General features: G+C 52.5%; 2 protein-coding genes across 3 annotated transcripts; one reads left to right on the top strand and one right to left on the bottom strand.

Annotated features, from left to right (window-relative positions):
- NELFE (negative elongation factor complex member E) lies at window positions 1-6,722 on the bottom strand. Of its 2 annotated transcripts, none has more exons than XM_023188884.3 (11): window positions 6,512-6,722; window positions 5,992-6,074; window positions 4,550-4,619; window positions 4,302-4,447; window positions 3,153-3,227; window positions 2,993-3,030; window positions 2,470-2,825; window positions 2,213-2,357; window positions 1,995-2,049; window positions 1,643-1,745; window positions 1-313 (listed from the first exon to the last, which is right to left on the bottom strand). In XM_023188884.3, the coding sequence occupies exons 2-11, from the start codon at window positions 6,064-6,066 to the stop codon at window positions 216-218; spliced, it is 1,161 nt and encodes a 386-aa protein (XP_023044652.1). In that variant the 5' UTR covers window positions 6,067-6,074; window positions 6,512-6,722; the 3' UTR covers window positions 1-215. The 2 variants fall into 2 exon arrangements, with proteins under 2 accessions (XP_023044652.1, XP_026303909.1); XM_026448124.2 differs by having other exon boundaries at window positions 5,992-6,110; window positions 6,512-6,692.
- Window positions 6,703-17,608, top strand: SKIV2L (Ski2 like RNA helicase). The gene is made up of 28 exons (XM_023188880.3): window positions 6,703-6,832; window positions 6,915-7,018; window positions 7,614-7,723; window positions 7,824-7,941; window positions 8,038-8,152; window positions 8,272-8,346; window positions 8,612-8,665; window positions 8,769-8,959; window positions 9,120-9,248; window positions 9,482-9,627; window positions 10,012-10,158; window positions 10,287-10,371; window positions 10,558-10,664; window positions 10,987-11,133; window positions 11,211-11,307; window positions 11,480-11,692; window positions 11,799-11,909; window positions 13,327-13,557; window positions 14,248-14,385; window positions 14,543-14,680; window positions 14,824-14,928; window positions 15,262-15,409; window positions 15,503-15,629; window positions 16,182-16,392; window positions 16,540-16,650; window positions 16,725-16,943; window positions 17,133-17,273; window positions 17,368-17,608. The coding sequence occupies exons 1-28, from the start codon at window positions 6,811-6,813 to the stop codon at window positions 17,566-17,568; spliced, it is 3,741 nt and encodes a 1,246-aa protein (XP_023044648.2). The 5' UTR covers window positions 6,703-6,810; the 3' UTR covers window positions 17,569-17,608.
- Window positions 17,609-17,635: the final 27 nt, after the last annotated feature.

Raw genomic sequence — 17,635 nt, forward strand, 5'->3', positions numbered from 1 at the left:
TTGTGTTCCAGATCCTTTTGGGGCAAGGGAGTGGGGAACAGGCATTGGCCATGTTGTTACACTGAGATCAAACCTGACACCCGTTTTTAAAGGCTTAACCCCAATCCCAAGTGCTGAAAAACCAGAGGCTGAGGGAGATGTGTAAGCTTCCACCTCAGTGTTTTACTGAGACCAGCATTGGGGCATATGAGGCACAAGGAATCCAGCTCTGTTCCCTAGAAGCCATCCACAAGGTTTTCCTTGTAGACGTCATCACTGTAGACAATCTGGGTCCTCTTGTCCCGGTGGCAACCCTTAGGGCTGTTCTGGACAGCTAGGGAGGGAGGAGAGGAACAGTTAAGGTCTAAAGGAGATCATACATCAGACCCTGAGGCTGACTCTTGACCACCTCAGTCCTGGCCGCTGGCCCCTGGAAACCCAGTTTCCATGCTGCCCTCTGGTGGCCAGGATGGCCTGTCTTCCTTAGCTCCTTTGTGCCAACCCATGGCCAAGGAGAGTGTAAGTGGACATTTTGATGAATGTTTTGTTCTTAGAAAAATCCCAAATGTCATTGTTGAGACATATAAATGACATTAACCCACTACTTATAGTCAGTATGTCAGAAGCTAAAAACTAGAAAATCTCTGTAGCCCTTTATTGACATGCTGGTCAACTCTAGTTCCTTTGTTTTGCCTGAAAGGCCACTGTTGCCCTGAGTCCTTCTTTCTGCTCACTCCTTTCCCAGGAAAATCTACTTTCAGGTAAATGGGTTACTCATACTAAGGAATGCTACTAGCTCCACCAGAACTCATGCAGTGTGTAGCTCTGGCCCTCACCATTGTCTCTCAAGCCTCTAGCTGTTTCTTCCCCTTCCTCTTTTCCTCCCTCCACCAGACATGTTACTCTCTTCACCCCATCCAAAGATTCCATCCCCACCACCCTTGAGCTAGAGAGAATCTCTCCCACCCACTTCCCATCCTGTGATCTCTGTATCTTGACACTGCTGGCTACTCCCTCTTTCTCAAAGCATGTGTCCTTTCGCTTCAGTGGCCCAGGCCCCTCTGGTCCTGCTCCCAGCCCTCTGACCCCTCCTCCTGTCTCCTTTGCTAACGTTAGGCTCAACGTTAGCCTAACATGTCAGGAGAGCTGGAGACATGTGGGGGGTGAGGTGGACAGTCCTGTTTCCTAACATAGTCCCTGAGTATTCCTCAAATCTAGTCCTGGGTCTTTTTTTTTTCTCCAAAATCAGTATCCCTGATGATCCTACTGTTTGGCAGCCACCCTGTGACGCAGATGACTTAATCTACGTTTTCATTCCTTACCTCACACCTGAGTTCCAGACCCCTGATTTCGAATACTTACGAAATTCACTCTACTCCATCTCAAAATGAACAAGCCCCATGAAACACTCGTCTTTCTCACCAATTTCACTCCAGCTCCCATTTTCTTCCCTGTTCCAGTCGCTGCTTTGGAAGCTGTTCTCAATCCTTTTCTCTCCTTTCTTTACCTCTAAGTAACAGAGGATCTGAAATTTTCCTTCCCATTCCCACAGCCTCTGCACACACTCTGACCTCGATAATCTCTAGGAAACCCAAGGATGTGTGGGGGAACCAAAAAGAGTGTGCTGTAGGGGAGACGATGGGAAAGAAAATCCCATTCTTACCGAGGGAGCCCCAGACAGACTTGCCAGTAGCGGCATCCAGCATGGGCTGTTTCCGGGCTATGTTGACTTTGAGCTGTACAGACTCCACCTGGGTCCCGTTGAGCTAAAGCAGAAGAGGGGAGGCAGAGGATGGGGAGGAAAACATTACAAATAAACCAAAGAAGCTATTCCAGGAGTTGCTATCCTAGGAGTAGACTGAATAAAGAATCTGAGAATGTTAAGTTTTTCTGTGCAAATAGGGAGAGACTTCCTTTATCAAGAGGAACCAACTTCTTCCTGGCATGTAGTATTTTGATGAGAACACATGAGAACAGCGGAAGCAATGGGAAGAACAGATGTGCGAAGTTCCAACCTCAGCAACGGCCTGATCTGCCGACTCCATCTTTTCATAGGTGACGAAGGCACAGCTGAGATAAGAAAAAACAGGGTCAGTGGAGAGCCAAGGGGCTCTTCTGGACCCAACGAAACCCAGTGATCACAGGTGGCTGCTGGGAAGGCAGCTTCCTCCCTCAAGTCTCACACCCCAGGATTCGCCCAGGACTTCTCATCATGCCCTGTTGTCATCCTTACTTTCTGGGTGGGTCCATGGAGAGGTCAATGATGTTTCCAAAAGGAGAGAAGGCCCCACGGAGAAGGGTAGGCGTCATGTCTTCTCCGTATACATAGAGAGTATTCCCTTTCCTAGGGGCTCGCCGTTCAGGGAAGGAGTCCGACCCTTTGGGAGCAGGAATCACAGTCACAAGACATAGTCCGTCCCACACTTCACTTAGTAGGACCCACATAAACCTCAGTTAAGGTCACCTTGACCTCCAGCCAAGATCACTCACTGCGGAAAGGACCCTCTCGGTCTCGGTCTCGATCCCGCTCCCGCTCCCGATCCCTGTCCCGTTCCCGGTCTCGATCTCGATCTCGATCTCGATCCCGATCCCGATCCCTGTCCCGCTCTCGGTCTCTGTCTCGATCCCGGTCTCGATCCCGCTCCCGATCTCGGTCTCTGTCCCGGTTCCTCTCATGGCTGCGGTCCCGGCTGCGGCTCCGGGGAGGGGAGGCTGAGGAGTGGGCACCACTGCGTTCTTCATAGCCCCAGTCAAAGCTTCGAGGGGGACCATCACCAGCCCCTGGGCCCTCTGCCTCTTCTCCATCTGGCCCTAGTTCTCGAAGTCGATCACTAGAAGACACAAAGCTGGGGAGAAGCAGACTGAAGATCAAAGTGGGGGTTTGACCTTCTCCCCTCAGACCCTGTGGAGACTCAATATTCCCTCAATAGCACAGCTCCTACAGCCCAAACCTCCCAAGGACTCAGGCAATCAACCCCGCCAAGTGGGCCCAGTCTTATCTCTACTCTCTAACCTCTCATACAGAGATTTCCTCTGGGGACGTCTAGATGACTGTAAAAGAGACCAAGAACAGTTAAGATGATTCCCAGTTGCTAACATGTGGTCCAAAATTAGTTAGTTTCTCATGTTCCTCCATTCCCAACCCCTCAGGGACAGAAATTAGGAGCCTTTACCTCTTGCAGGTCATCATCAGCAGATATGCTCCTCTGGAACGGCTGGAAAGTGGGGACTGGTCCCTTCTCGGGGTCCTGGAGAGGTGAGAGACCTACCTCAGTGTGGAGCAGGAGGTTGCCCAACCATGGAACAGAGGTGTTCCTCTTCCCTCACCCTCTTCTAGATTTCCTCTGATCTCTTCTTTCCTTTTAATACTATTTACATTTCTTATTTGACTATGTGGTTTTATTTATTTATTTTTTGAGACAGGGTCTTGCTCTGTTGTCCAGGTTGGAGTGCAATGGTGCAATCATAGCTTGCTGCAGCCTTGACCTCCCAGGCTCAAGCAATCCTTCCACCTTAGCCTCCCTAGTAGCTGAGACTAGAGATGCGCTTTACCATGCTTGGCTAATTTCTGTATTTTTTTTTTTTTTTTTTTGTAGAGATAGGGTTTCACTATGTTGCCAAGGCTGGTCTCAAATTCCTGGGCTCAAGCAATCCTCCTACCTCGGCCTCCTAAAGTGCTGAAATTATAGGAATGAGCCACTGCCACACCTGCCAATGCAGCTTTTTTGTTTTGTTTTGAGACAGAGTCTTGCTCTGTCGCCCAGGCTGGAGTGCAGTTGTGTGATCTCCACTCACTGCAACCTGTGCCTCCTGGGTTCAAGCGATTCTCTGGCCTCAGACTCCTCAGTAACTGGGACTATAGGCGTGTATCACCGTGCCCTGCGAATTTTTGTATGTTTAGTAGAGACGGGTTTCACCATGTTGGCCAGGTTGGTCTCAAACTCCTAACCTCAAGTGATCTACCCACCTTGGCCTCCCAAAGTGCTGGGATTATAGGCATGAGCCACCACGCCCGGCTGATACTTTTTATAAGTGACTTGATATGTTATGTATTGTTTATTTGAACCTCTCTTGAATCTGATAACATTTTCTGCCCTTTCCATCCCTTAGAGTGACATATTCCAAGAGCTCCAATCCAAGGTGGATTAGAACTACAGAATTTGTAAAATGGAGAATTCAGGAGTCATCTAGCTTTTTCATTTTATATTTGAGAGGCGAAACTCAGAATGGTACAGCAATTTGCCAGTGCTTGAGTATGCATATTTTTCCCCAAACCCAACTTGGAGGGATGCCCTCTAAACAATCCTTCTGTTTGTGCTCACCTTTAACTTCCCCTCAAGGGTCCGAGAACGCTTGAAGCCTGAGTTCTTGGTCTCAGCCTTGATGGCACTGATGGCTCCTGACTTCACCAGCTGCTTTGCCTGCTCTGTTGCTGTGGCTGTGTCCACGACAGGCTGCTCTGATAGTGCTGGAGTGATAAGGGGAAGAGGCATTATGTTGACCAGGCCATGATGAAAGTCAGCCCCATGTTGCCCACTTCCAGTCCATCCCCATTTCCCCTGTCACTCACAGCGTTTGACACCGCCTTGGCTGGTTGTACTGCTGCTACTTTGCTTCTTCAGAGCCAGCAATGCCTTTTTCTGGGAACAAGGGTGAGAGGAGAGAGGTCAGTGAGGGCCAGCCCCTAGCCGGTTCCTCTCCCAAGGCCCCTGGGCACATCACTCCAGGGATCATCTTTCTTGATGCCCTCAGAATGGTGCATTGATGTGCTCTGCCTCTTGCTTCTGGTCCCCTAGATCATGTATGATGCTGGAAATTCCTAATCTAACCAAATCATGGAACCCAGAGGTTTTCCAGAGTGTTACATTTTTGAGGTTGAAGACAGAATTTGATCATGGACTAGAATCTTAGGATATAAGCTGCAAGTAAGTATAAGTCTATGTGCCTTTCCTGGAGGCTTCATCCATCTATTTCCTGCATATTGAAAGAGGTCCAGACATGACTTTGTAACAGGGATATCCAGGAGGCTAACGCATTGTTCCTACCCTCAAGAAGCTTATAGTCTGAGAAATAAAAATAAATTGAGTGAGTTAGCAATACGATAAGAGGTGCAGATTATTCATAGCTGAAAGCTAGTAAGATCTTCTGACGTTTAATGGCTATTAAACTAGGCCCTCCCCCGTATCTCTGCACGACACAGAGAGGAGAAGGGTATTTTAGAAAAAGAAGACAGGATGGGAACATGCAGAGGTAAGAACGCTTTGGGAATGCATGTTTTGGGAGTAGTGAATAGTTCTACTTTACTAGACAAGGCTGCCAAACTAAGGTTTTGGGGCTTTGTTATATAGACAATGTGAAGCCATTTATGGTTTTTGAGAAACAGAGGGAGCAGAATTTTGTGTTTTCAATGGATCGTTTGCCCAAGAGTGAAGAAGACTGTTAAAAAAAAAAGACTGAGAAATTTGTTGAGAGACTATTACAATGGCCCATGTGAATGTCAATAAAGCCCTGCTTGGGGGAATACACAATGAAGAATAAACAGGAAAAATTGCTTCAAAAGAAGAAACAAGAAGACTTGGCAAATGCTTGACTATGCAAATAGCGCAGAAGTCAGAGATGAGATTTTGAGTCCAAACACGTGGCAGAATTGGTGTAGTCAATCTTATTTGGAAGAGCAAGAATAGAAAGATGATAGCTTCAACTTTGGATATCTGAAGTTTTTCAGTATGACATTGGATAGAACTGGAAAAACAAACTTGGGGATCATCAGCTCCTAGGTGGTACTAAAAGCCATTGGAAAGGAAGACAATCCCATGGCCGATTGCATAGAAAAGACAGAAGGTCCACACCAGGGCTTGGGAAAGTCCACCTCTCGAAGCTACGCTGTGAGGTGGGTGATATGTCTCTAGATATGGGCCAGAAAAACTTCCCCATTCGCTCACACTCACCCCAGATCTTCTCAGAGTGCAGAGTCTGTGAAAGGTTAGGCCATGCCCACACACAGTCCCTCACCTTTTTCTTGAGTTTGTTGAATTTCTTCTGCAGAGCCTCCTCTTCCTCGCTCAGTCCGGGGGGTATCACCAACATGGTGGCTCCTGGTTCAGGGGCAGGGCCCAAGACATCTTTCTCCCCTGTTACCACCCGGGGTTCACACGCCGTCCACACTGTACCCAACTCCACCCCTTCAGGTCTGCCTACTCTTGCCTTTGGCTTTCCCTACTCCTTGCTTAAACCAGGATGCTGTCCAAGCTCCCGCTGGTCGGGATCATCCAGCATTCCCTCCTGTCTCCAGGGATCACAGACACCAGCACCTCGAGGAACCATGTGGCTCAGGGAGGGACAAACACCCACTCCGTCGGCAAGACGATGGCACCCGACCCCCCTACCCTCGCTGGGGTAAGGACAGCCGCGGGGTTCGAACGGCAGAGAAGGCGGTGGAGCCAGCGTAGCGCCCTCAGAGCAACTCAAAGAGGAAGAAGAGAGAAACGGCTATGAAAAAAGGGGCCGAAAAGTGAGGAGCAGAGGGCCTTACCTGAGGGGGCGGCAACCGCGGGCCCCACGGTCTCGGCCGCGCCCGCGCTGGCCGCTGATAGCGGGCTCACAACGATGACGTACGAAGGGCGGAAAACGCGGTAACCAAGGCTGCCCCAGGCACGCACTTCCGCCCGGCCTTCCACCGGTCCAGGTCTGCCCCTCCGCAGCGATAGTTCACGCTCTCGGCCGGGCCGTGCCGGAAGTTGTCTCTACTTCCGCCCGTTCCGGGGCGGGGCTTACCTCGCAGGGACTACTTGCAGCATTTCCGGGCTGCTCGGCAGCCGCTGTGGCTCTAGAATGATGGAGACAGAGCGACTCGGTGAGGGGGAGGGGAGTGAAATGGAACGGAGTAGCAGACATGGAATGACCTTTGACCCTTGACTTTTGACTTTTCCCCGTAGTGCTACCTCCTCCAGATCCCCTGGACCTACCCCTTCGGGCCGTGGAGCTCGGATGCACGGGTCGCTGGGAGCTGCTGAACTTGCCTGGAGCTCCAGAGAGCAGCGTGAGTGACTTTTGACCCTAACCTACCTTTGACCCTCATTGAGTCTAAACCTCCTTCACCCTCCTCATAGTAGGTTCTAGGTTAACCTTGTTCATCTGTGCCTGTACTCCTGTCCATCCCAGCCTGAACGGGTGTTGGACGGATTCCAGCCCAGTGTACTTGCAGTCCATGTGAAGATAGCAGAGAGTCCTGGGGATGTTTTTGCTTTAAGAACTACTCTTTCTGCATGGAGCTCCCTTCTGTCTCCAAGCACCAGGGCACTTGGTGACTGAGATGCTAGGCTTTGAGCCTCCAACTCTTCATCCTTAGGTCTGGGATCCCTTTTTCTAAAATCAGTGAGTCTCAAATTTCATGTGCTTCATGACTAGCAGGGGAGCTTTTTAAAAATGCAGATTTCTAGGTCCAGCCTCCATGTTTCTGAAATCCAAAATCTGCCCCAGGTAATTCAGTAGCGGGTAGTTTTTGACAAGCCTGATTGTCCTAGTCTGTTTGACACATCTACCATTTCTGATCTGAACACAAATCCCATCACCTCTTTTGTCTGCATTTTACCCTCTTTCCTTACCTAATGCCTCTTATCTTGCTCTTGTTTCAGCTTCCCCATGGCCTCCCTCCCTGTGCCCCAGATCTGCAGCAAGAAGCAGAACAGTTGTTTCTGTCATCCCCAGCCTGGCTGCCTCTGCATGGTGTGGAGCACTCAGCCCGGTGAGGAGTCTGGAGGGGCTTAGACTAGGGTGATGGGTTCCTGAAGGAAGCTGGGGCAGAGGAAGAAAAAAGACCCAAAAGTTGCTTTTTTCCTCTCCAGAAAATGGCAGAGGAAGACGGATCCCTGGTCTCTTTTGGCTGTCCTGGGAGCCCCAGTCCCGTCTGACCTACAGGCCCAAAGACACCCAACCACAGGCCAGATACTGGGTTACAAAGAGGTAGGAGGTCAGGGGTCAGAAGAAACAGAGTTGGGGAGAAGGGGAGGTGGTCGGAGACAAGCTCGGCCTCATTGGGGCTCTGATCTCTTGCTTTAGGTCTTGCTGGAGAACACAAATCTCTCGGCCACAACCTCCTTGTCTCTTCGCCGGCCTCCAGGGCCAGCCTCCCAGTCCTTATGGGGAAATCCAACTCAGTATCCCTTCTGGCCAGGTGACTCTTGTGGAGATGGGATGGTAGAAGAGGGTGTCCTTAATCTCCAGGGAAGGGTTCCCCACCTATCTCGTATTATCCTCATCGCATGAATTCCTGTCTGTCCTGTCTCTTCCCAGGGGGGATGGATGAACCCACCATAACAGATCTGAACACATGGGAGGAGGCTGAGGAGGAGATAGACTTTGAGAAAGGTAAGGTAGGGCTCTGAGTCTGAGCCCTGAGGAGGAAGAGCCCAGCCTATCACTGGGCTACTGCTCGCCCTCCCATACCTCTGAGAAAATTAGAAAAAGATATCCTGTCCATAACAACCTTTACTGTCATCTGTTGGGAAAGTGTCATAGCAAACATCGCCATCTACAGCATCTGTCCTGTAAATGGTATCTTTTAGATTTATATAATGTACACAATTTGTTCACCAGTGTGCAGTGACCCTGATCCCATGTCCCTGTCCTATAGATCTTCTTACTATTCCACCTGGTTTCAAGAAAGGCATGGACTTTGCACCAAAAGGTTCGTTTTGGTTTTTGAGTGGGGTGTAGGAGAAATCATGTCCTTCTCCTAAGGAACAGAGATGTCAGCATGACGAGGCTGACCTTGTTGCCTTGCTCCTCAGATCGTCCAACTCCAGCGCCTGGACTGCTAAGCCTTAGCTATCTGTTGGAGCCTCTGGATTTGGGTGGGGGTGACGAGGATGAGAATGAGGCAGTGGGACAGCCAGGAGGTTCCAGAAGGGATGCTGTTTCAGCCTCTCCCTGCAGTACTCCCCTGGCCCGAGCAAGCAGTTTGGAGGACCTAGTGTTGAAGGTTGGTGGTTCTGCATAGTGGAGGCAAGAAAGAGCCTTGCCACCAGGATGTGGGCTGGCTAGGATGGGTCTGAGGGGAAGAAAGGGACATCTTTTGGGAGGAGTGGTAATCGAGAGCCCTCTGGTTGTATCTTTATCACCCCTACCCCTGACTCTTCCAGGAAGCGTCCACAGCTGTATCCGCCCCAGAAGCCCCAGAGCCTCCACCTCAGGAGCAGTGGGCCATACCTGTGGATGCCACCTCCCCCGTTGGTGATTTCTATCGCCTCATTCCCCAGCCAGCCTTCCAGGTACTTTGGCCCCATCTTCACATGCTCCTCTACCTCTTGCTGGGTCACACTCCCAACCGACCCCTTGTCTCCTCTATCCGTCAGAGGTCAGATCCATCCCAGGCCAGTCTTGGTCCTTAGTCCTAGCCTCGGCTGGCTCTGGCCTTCACCCCCCTGCCCTGTGTGCTCCATGAGCAGGAGGCAGGAAGGCCCTGCCCCTTTCTTCAGCTCCTGTCTATTTCTCTCTCCCATAGTGGGCATTTGAGCCAGATGTGTTTCAGAAACAGGCCATCCTGCACTTGGAGCGGCATGACTCTGTCTTTGTTGCAGCTCACACATCTGCAGGAAAAACAGTTGTGGCTGAATATGCCATTGCCCTGGCCCAGAAACACATGACACGGTACGAGTTCCTTTGCCAACCTCCCCCTTCACCAGCCAGCCCCATTTTCTCCTGCAGCCTTTGAAAATCCCATCTCTTCCCCCACCTCTCTAACTCATCCTTTAAGTGAGAGGTTCAGGGGTGAGACTGAGACAAGAGCCTAGAGAGAAATGAAAAGGCATGGTGGGGAGAAAGGTTAGAAGAATGACCTGGGTTAGTTTAGGAAGGGGTTGGGGACAGAATTGTTCTGGGGTTATATCATGAAAGAGAATGTAAGGGCAGTTTGGGTGAAGAAGAGGAGCAACTAAGCTTCTGGGGCATGCTTCTGTGAGAGTTCCATGTGGGAGAGGAGGCGTGGGCCATGAGTCTGCAGAGGGACTGGCTAACTTCATGTTCTTTCCCCAGCACCATCTACACTTCGCCCATCAAGGCCCTGAGCAACCAGAAGTTCCGGGACTTTCGAAACACGTTTGGGGATGTGGGGTTGCTCACTGGGGATGTGCAGCTGCACCCAGAGGCCTCCTGCCTCATCATGACCACAGAGATCCTTCGGTGAGAGATAGACACTCAATACAGGGGAGTTTTGGCTGGGAAGAAGTGACTGTTGTGGAGAGTGTGCTGTCTGAAGAGGGGATGGAGACGAGCCACTGGGGAGTCAATCCTTGGCCTCTTCTCCCCAGCTCCATGCTGTACAGTGGCTCAGATGTTATTCGGGACCTGGAGTGGGTCATCTTTGATGAGGTTCACTATATCAACGATGCCGAGGTAAGGGCCTCGGGCTCCCCAGATGCCGGCAGTCCTTTCCTTTGGGACCAGTTGAGCGCCTCCCTTATTCTACACACTCAGGGCACCTTCCTGCTTTCTTTACCCCCATACGGAATCCCATGCCTCTTTAGGGGCAGAAGGGCAGCCCCTGCCCTCCTGTGATCTCTCTTCCCTCTCTGTGCCCAGCGTGGGGTCGTGTGGGAGGAGGTGCTCATCATGCTCCCTGACCACGTTTCTATCATCCTTCTGAGTGCCACCGTCCCCAACGCCCTTGAGTTTGCTGACTGGATCGGGTGAGACGTGTGTCCTGGGTTGCCTGGTTGAAGGGGGCTACAGTACTCCTTGATTGGGGTGGGAGGACTAAGTCTACCACAGCAAGGAGAGTGGTCAGGCCTTAGGGGTGACGCTGGGGAACATGTCCCACCTGGTGGCTGTGGGATCCCCTTTGGGTCTAGATTACTTTGCATGTTGAAATGGAATGGGATGTTGGGGGATAGCCTTCCATTTTGGGTCTCAGGAAAGACTGGGTAAAGTTGGAGGGGTAGGCAAGGGGGTGGGGATGTGGGTTCCTTTCCACACTCCCATCCCTGACTTGCTACCCTCTCCTTCCTTCAGGCGACTGAAGCGTCGTCAGATCTATGTAATTAGCACTGTAACCCGCCCCGTGCCCCTGGAGCACTATCTTTTCACAGGGAACAGCTCCAAGACCCAGGGGGAGCTCTTTTTGTTGCTGGACTCCCGAGGAGCCTTCCATACAAAAGGGTGAGCCCCGAGAAGGGGGAAAGAATTAGGGCTGGGCCCCTAGCTGGACATGACGGCTACCCCTCCCTGTGCCCCAGGTACTATGCAGCTGTGGAGGCCAAGAAGGAGAGAATGAGCAAACATGCCCAGACCTTTGGAGCCAAGCAGCCCACACATCAGGGGGGCCCTGCACAGGTGAGAACTGGGAGGGTTTTGTACCTGCCAGCACCCATTTTTCCTCCCATCTTTTTTTTTCGTTGTTCCCCAGGGGTTTTGACTTGAGCTTTGAGCACTGCCCCAGTTAACACTAGCTCACCTCTCGTTGGTTCAGGAACTCAACCTCTGCCCCTTCCCCTTCCTTCTCCAGGACCGCGGAGTGTACCTGTCCCTCCTGGCCTCCCTCCGCACACGGGCCCAGTTGCCTGTGGTGGTGTTCACCTTCTCCCGGGGCCGCTGTGATGAGCAGGCCTCAGGCCTCACCTCCCTTGACCTCACCACCAGTTCAGAGAAGAGTGAGATCCACCTGTTCCTGCAGCGCTGCCTTGCTCGCCTCCGTGGCTCTGATCGCCAGCTGCCCCAGGTGCATCTGTGTGTGGATGTGTGTGTGCATGTACACATTTAGCAGACTGGTAGGGATAGGGTGTTCTGAGACTCCATCCCTGACCATGGGCCTCCTCCCACCAAAGGTCCTGCACATGTCAGAGCTCCTGAATCGTGGCCTGGGTGTGCACCATAGCGGCATCCTGCCCATCCTCAAGGAGATCGTGGAGATGCTCTTCAGCCGTGGCCTGGTCAAGGTGCATGTGCTGGTGGGAAGGGGACTCCTTGGTGCTTGTTACCTGCTTAGGGGCTGCCCAGAGGGCAGAGGGGCAGAGGTCTAGGCAGGCCAGTGCTGTGGTTAAGAACCTGGGCTCTGGATCCAGACTACCTGGGTTTGAATCCCAGGTCCACCGTGTATTCATAGTATCATCCTGGACAAATTACTTAACCTTCCTGAATTTCAGGTTTCTCATCTTAAAATGGGGATGCATAAGATATGAACACGTAGGTCTCAGAAAAGAAACCCAGGAAGCTAGCAAGCACTTGAAAAGTTATTAGTAATCAGAAATATACAAATTGAAGTACTCACAAGATACGACTTTATAGCTATTAGACTGGTAAAATTTAGGAAACTAGTTAATGCCGAGTGTTGCCAGAGTTGTAGGAAGTTGCAGAGTTCTGGGAATCCTTGTACAGGATGCCTAGCCAGTTTGGAATGCACCCTGGCACTATTTAGACAAAATAACTATATTGGCCAGGCATGGTGGCTCACACCTGTAATCCCAGCACTTTGGGAGGCTGAGGTGGGTGGATCACGGGGTCAAGAGATTGAGACCATCCTGGCCAACGTGGTGAAACCCTGTCTCTACTAAAAATACAAAAATTAGCTGGGCACGGTGGCGCGCGCCTGTAGTCCCAGCTACTCGGGAGGCTGAGGCAGGAGAATTGCTTGAACCCAGGAGATGGAGGTTGCAGTGAGCCGAGATCACGCCGTTGCACTCCAGCCTGGCGACAGAGTGAGACTCCATCTTAAAACAAAAACAAACAAATAAACAAAAGGTATATTGTATTCTGAGCCTGTATTTCATTCCTGGGTATATATCACCAAGAAATTCTCACCGTGGTCTGAGAGAGAACATTTACACCCTTCCTTTGTTTGTGGTGGCAGGGTGTTGGTAGTGCCAGGGTGCCTTCACTGGGAGAGAGGGAGTTAGTGTGGGGGAGGCACTCGTGAGTGTTCTGCAGCAGTTGGAAGCAGTGACCACAGGAACATGGACAGATGTCGAAACACTAGGTGGAGAAAAAGAAGCAACAAAAAATCAGATATTAACCACTTTTTATATGAATTATAAACTACAAGCTCACAAAAGAAGACATGTTCTATAAGATCATATTTATATACAAATATTTGTTGGATACGTTGGAATGATTGCAGTCAGGGATGGGAATGGGATATGGGGGTAAAAGGAAAGAAATAGAAATAAGTAGCTACATAAGTAAAATGAGGAAAACAATAGTACCAACCCCATAGATTTGCCTGGAGAGTTCGATGAGATCCCATAAGTAACAACTGGGCTGGTGCCTTGTGCCTACAAAGTAAGGTGGGCTTGGCCAGGGCTGGGGACGTGTGTATGTAGAGCCTTTGCTGATCCTTTCTGTTCTCCTCTGTCCCAGGTCTTGTTTGCCACAGAGACCTTTGCCATGGGAGTAAACATGCCGGCTCGTACAGTAGTGTTTGACTCCATGCGCAAGCACGATGGCTCCACCTTCCGGGACCTGCTCCCTGGGGAGTATGTGCAGATGGCAGGCCGGGCAGGGCGGAGGGGCCTGGACCCCACAGGCACCGTTATCCTGCTCTGCAAGGGCCGAGTGCCCGAGATGGCAGACCTGCACCGCATGATGATGGTGAGTGACCCAGCATCCTGGGCAGGGCCCCAACTCCACGACCTTGCTGGATTCTGTCTTCCATTCTCCTCTCCTCTGACTTGTTCTTTTTCTTCTTTTTTTTTGGAGACAGGGTCACCTAGGCTGGAGTGCAGTGGCACAGTCTTGGACCACTGCCATCTCTGCCTCCCAGGCTCAAGTGATCCTCCCATCTCAGCCTCCCAAGTAGCTGGGATTCCAGGCACATGCACCATGCCTGGCGAATTTTTTGTTTTTTTTCCCTATTTTTTGTAGAGATGAGGTTTTGCTATGTTGCCCAGGTTGGTCTTGAACTCCTGGGCTCAAGCAATCTGTCTGCCTCAGCTTCCCAAAGTGCTGGGACTATAGGTGTGAGCCACAGCGCCCAGCTTCCTCTGACTTTTTGGTTTGCCTTGGAGAAGCCGAGGTAAGAGTGAGCTAATCCAAGGATGAGATTGAAGCCCATCTCTTCCAGTTTTCTCCCCTGTGAATACGGAGCTAGATGGGGCCTTTGAGTCTATTTATTTCAGTTTGCTCCCTTATGTTACAGAGGAGGTGAGCAAGTGGTTTGTCAAAGGCCCCATGGTTGTAGAGCTGGGACCAGGTCTGATGGGAGTAGGCCCAGTCCAGAAGACTGGCTGGGGTGCAGTAGGTCCCATCCTGATCTCACTGACTTCTCTGACCTGACTCCAGGGGAAGCCATCCCAGCTGCAGTCCCAGTTCCGCCTCACGTACACTATGATCCTCAACTTGCTGCGGGTGGATGCCCTCAGGGTGGAGGACATGATGAAAAGGAGCTTCTCCGAGTTTCCCTCCCGCAAGGACAGCAAGGTAGGGAGCCTGGGTAACCAGTATGTGGAGCAGGAGGTTGGACAAAGCCAGGCTGGGAATAGGTAGGCATCCAGGGGCCAGTGTGTTGAGGGTTGGGGGTGTGGCAGACTGGGCGTGGAGACTCCCCTTTTGCAGCTTCCGCCTGCTTCCACCCAAGGCCCATGAACAAGCCCTGGCCGAACTGACCAAGAGGTTGGGGGCTTTGGAGGAGCCTGACATGACTGGCCAACTGGTCGACCTGCCTGAATATTACAGCTGGGGGGAGGAGCTGACAGAGACCCAGCACATGATTCAGGTGAGCAAGTGTGAGTGCTGAGGAGGTGATAGGAGAAGGGAGGAGGAGATCGTGTCACTCTGGGTGCTATTAAACTTAGTCCAAGTGTCTGTCCCTGTGATGCCTCCTCCCATCTGTGCTTTGTGTGCGTCCCTGCTCTTCAGCGACGCATCATGGAGTCTGTGAACGGGTTGAAGTCTCTCTCAGCAGGAAGGGTGGTGGTTGTGAAGAATCAGGAGCATCACAACGCACTGGGAGTGATCCTACAGGTGAGGGTGATGGGAATTTGGACTCCAGAGGGTGGGAGGGAGCAAGCCGTCTCCATTTTCCCCACTTGGCCAGGGCAGGTTGCATCACCACAGGGTCCTCATTTTCCTGTTGCCCTCCTTTTCACCCTCTCCCTTCCCATCACCACATCATGCTCACTCCTTCCTCCCACCACCCCAAGAAGTCTGCTCTGATTGCTTGACTTGGTCGCCCCTCTCTACTGGTGAGCTCTGCATGGTTGCTTCCTGATTCATGCCCAAGGGTGGGTGTCTGGTCCCTGCCTTTGATGTCTACTCCTCACACCCCGCTCTCCTGGCCTCTCTGACCACCCCCAGGTCTCCTCGAACTCCACCAGCAGAGTATTCACAACCCTGGTCTTGTGTGATAAGCCCTTGTGCCAGGACCCACAGGACAGGGCGCCGGCCACTCCAGAGGTGCCCTATCCAGATGACCTCGTGGGAGTCAAGCTGTTCCTGCCTGAAGGTGAGAGTGTGGCAGATGCCTGTTTTCTGCCAGCAGTATAAGCAGGATGCCTGGGTCCATGGCAAGGTCTGCCCTGCTCTCCCTTTTTCACAGGGCCTTGTGACCACACCGTGGTCAAGCTCCAGCCAGGCGATATGGCTGCCATCACCACCAAAGTGCTCCGGGTGAATGGGGAGAAGATCTTGGAGGACTTCAGCAAGAGGCAGCAGCCAAAATTCAAGTCAGAGATGCTAGGGAGGCCCTTTTCCTCCAGAGGGGCATGTAGAAGCGGGGAGGGGCAGTGGTCTGGTTTTCCCCAGCCTGAGGGAGACCATGAAGTGGTGGGGTTGTAGTGAGGGGGCTCCTCCAGCCTAAGGGAGGCTGTGAAGTGGGGGTTGTAGTAAGAGGGCTCCCACAGCCTGAGGGGGGCTTCTGTGGGAGAGAAGATCTTACCCCAGATCTTTTTTTTGTTGTTGAGATGGAGTCTCGCTCTGTCACCCAGGCTGGACTGCAGTGGCCGGATCTCAGCTCACTGCAAGCTCCACCTCCCGGGTTTATGCAATTCTCCTGCCTCAGCCTCCCAAGTAGCTGGGACTACAGGCGCCCGCCACCTCGCCCGGCTAGTTTTTTTTTGTATTTTTTTAGTAGAGACGGGGTTTCACTGTGTTAGGCAGGGTGGTCTCGATCTCCTGACCTCGTGATCCGCCCGTCTCGGCCTCCCAAAGTGCTGGGATTACAGGCTTGAGCCACCGCGCCCGGCCATCCCAGATCTTAAGATCTGCTCCCTCTTCAGGAAGGATCCTCCCCTTGCAGCCGTGACCACTGCTGTCCAGGAACTACTGCGTCTGGCTCAGGCTCACCCAGCTGGACCCCCCACCCTTGACCCTGTCAATGACCTGCAGCTCAAAGATGTTTCAGTTGTAGAGGGTGGGCTCCGGGCCCGGAAGCTGGAGGAGCTGATCCGGGGGGCTCAGTGTGTACACAGCCCCCGTTTTCCTGCCCAGGTAGGACCCTGGGTGCTAACTCCCGAGCTGGGAGTAGGGGCTTTTCCTCTGTGGTTCCCTGTAGACTGACCACCCCCATCTCAGCCCTTGTCTTCAGTCCACCCCTGCTAAGGGGCAAGGAGAAGGCTGACGGGTGGCTCTCTGCAGTACCTGAAGCTGCGGGAGCGAATGCAGATACAGAAGGAGATGGAGCGGCTGCGCTTCCTACTGTCAGATCAGTCACTGCTGCTGCTTCCTGAGTACCACCAGCGAGTAGAGGTGGGCGGGGCAGTGGTTGGGGCAGGGGGGCTAGGGGATAGCAGGGTGTCCATTGCCCACTCTTTTTCTTGCAGGTGCTCCGAACCCTGGGTTACGTGGACGAGGCAGGCACCGTGAAGCTGGCAGGGCGGGTGGCTTGTGCCATGAGCAGCCATGAGTTGCTCCTCACTGAGCTCATGTTTGACAATGCACTAAGCACCCTGCGGCCTGAGGAGATTGCTGCCTTGCTCTCTGGCCTGGTCTGCCAGAGCCCTGGGGATGCTGGGGATCAGCTCCCAAACACCCTCAAGCAGGTAGGGGATATCACCCCTTTCTCCCTGCCAGGGCTGTGGCATTCCTGACCTCCACCCTCAGGTAGTCCCCCAGGTGACCCCCTGCTGCCCTGTAAGTGCCCCGAGGATGGGAATGGCTGCCTCCTTGATCTGGTCCTTCCCTCTCCTGGAGCAGGAAGGCAGGCCTTAATCTCTCCTTCTTCCCCGCAGGGAATAGAACGTGTCCGGGCTGTGGCCAAGCGGATTGGTGAGGTCCAGGTGGCTTGTGGCCTGAACCAGACGGTGGAGGAATTTGTGGGCGAGCTGAATTTTGGGCTGGTCGAGGTTGTATATGAGTGGGCCCGGGGCATGGTGAGTACCTGAGGTTTGGGATTTTGCAGACGGCTGGCTGAGGTGAGCCTGCCCAGGGTGAGCACATCCAGTTCTCACCCCGCTTTCCCCACAGCCCTTCTCCGAGTTGGCAGGGCTCTCAGGGACCCCCGAGGGCCTGGTGGTCCGCTGCATTCAGCGCCTGGCTGAGATGTGTCGCTCACTGCGGGGGGCAGCCCGCCTAGTAGGAGAGCCTGTGCTGGGTGCCAAGGTGGAGACAGCAGCTACCTTGCTACGGCGGGACATCGTATTTGCGGCCAGCCTCTACACCCAGTGAATGCCCCATGTAAAAATGTGGTGATAAAACAGCAAACCACTGTGTGTGCTTGTGTTGTTGGGCAGGG

This window comes from Piliocolobus tephrosceles, chromosome 5 (genome assembly GCF_002776525.5).
Source record: "Piliocolobus tephrosceles isolate RC106 chromosome 5, ASM277652v3, whole genome shotgun sequence".
Classification (NCBI taxonomy): domain Eukaryota; kingdom Metazoa; phylum Chordata; class Mammalia; order Primates; family Cercopithecidae; genus Piliocolobus; species Piliocolobus tephrosceles.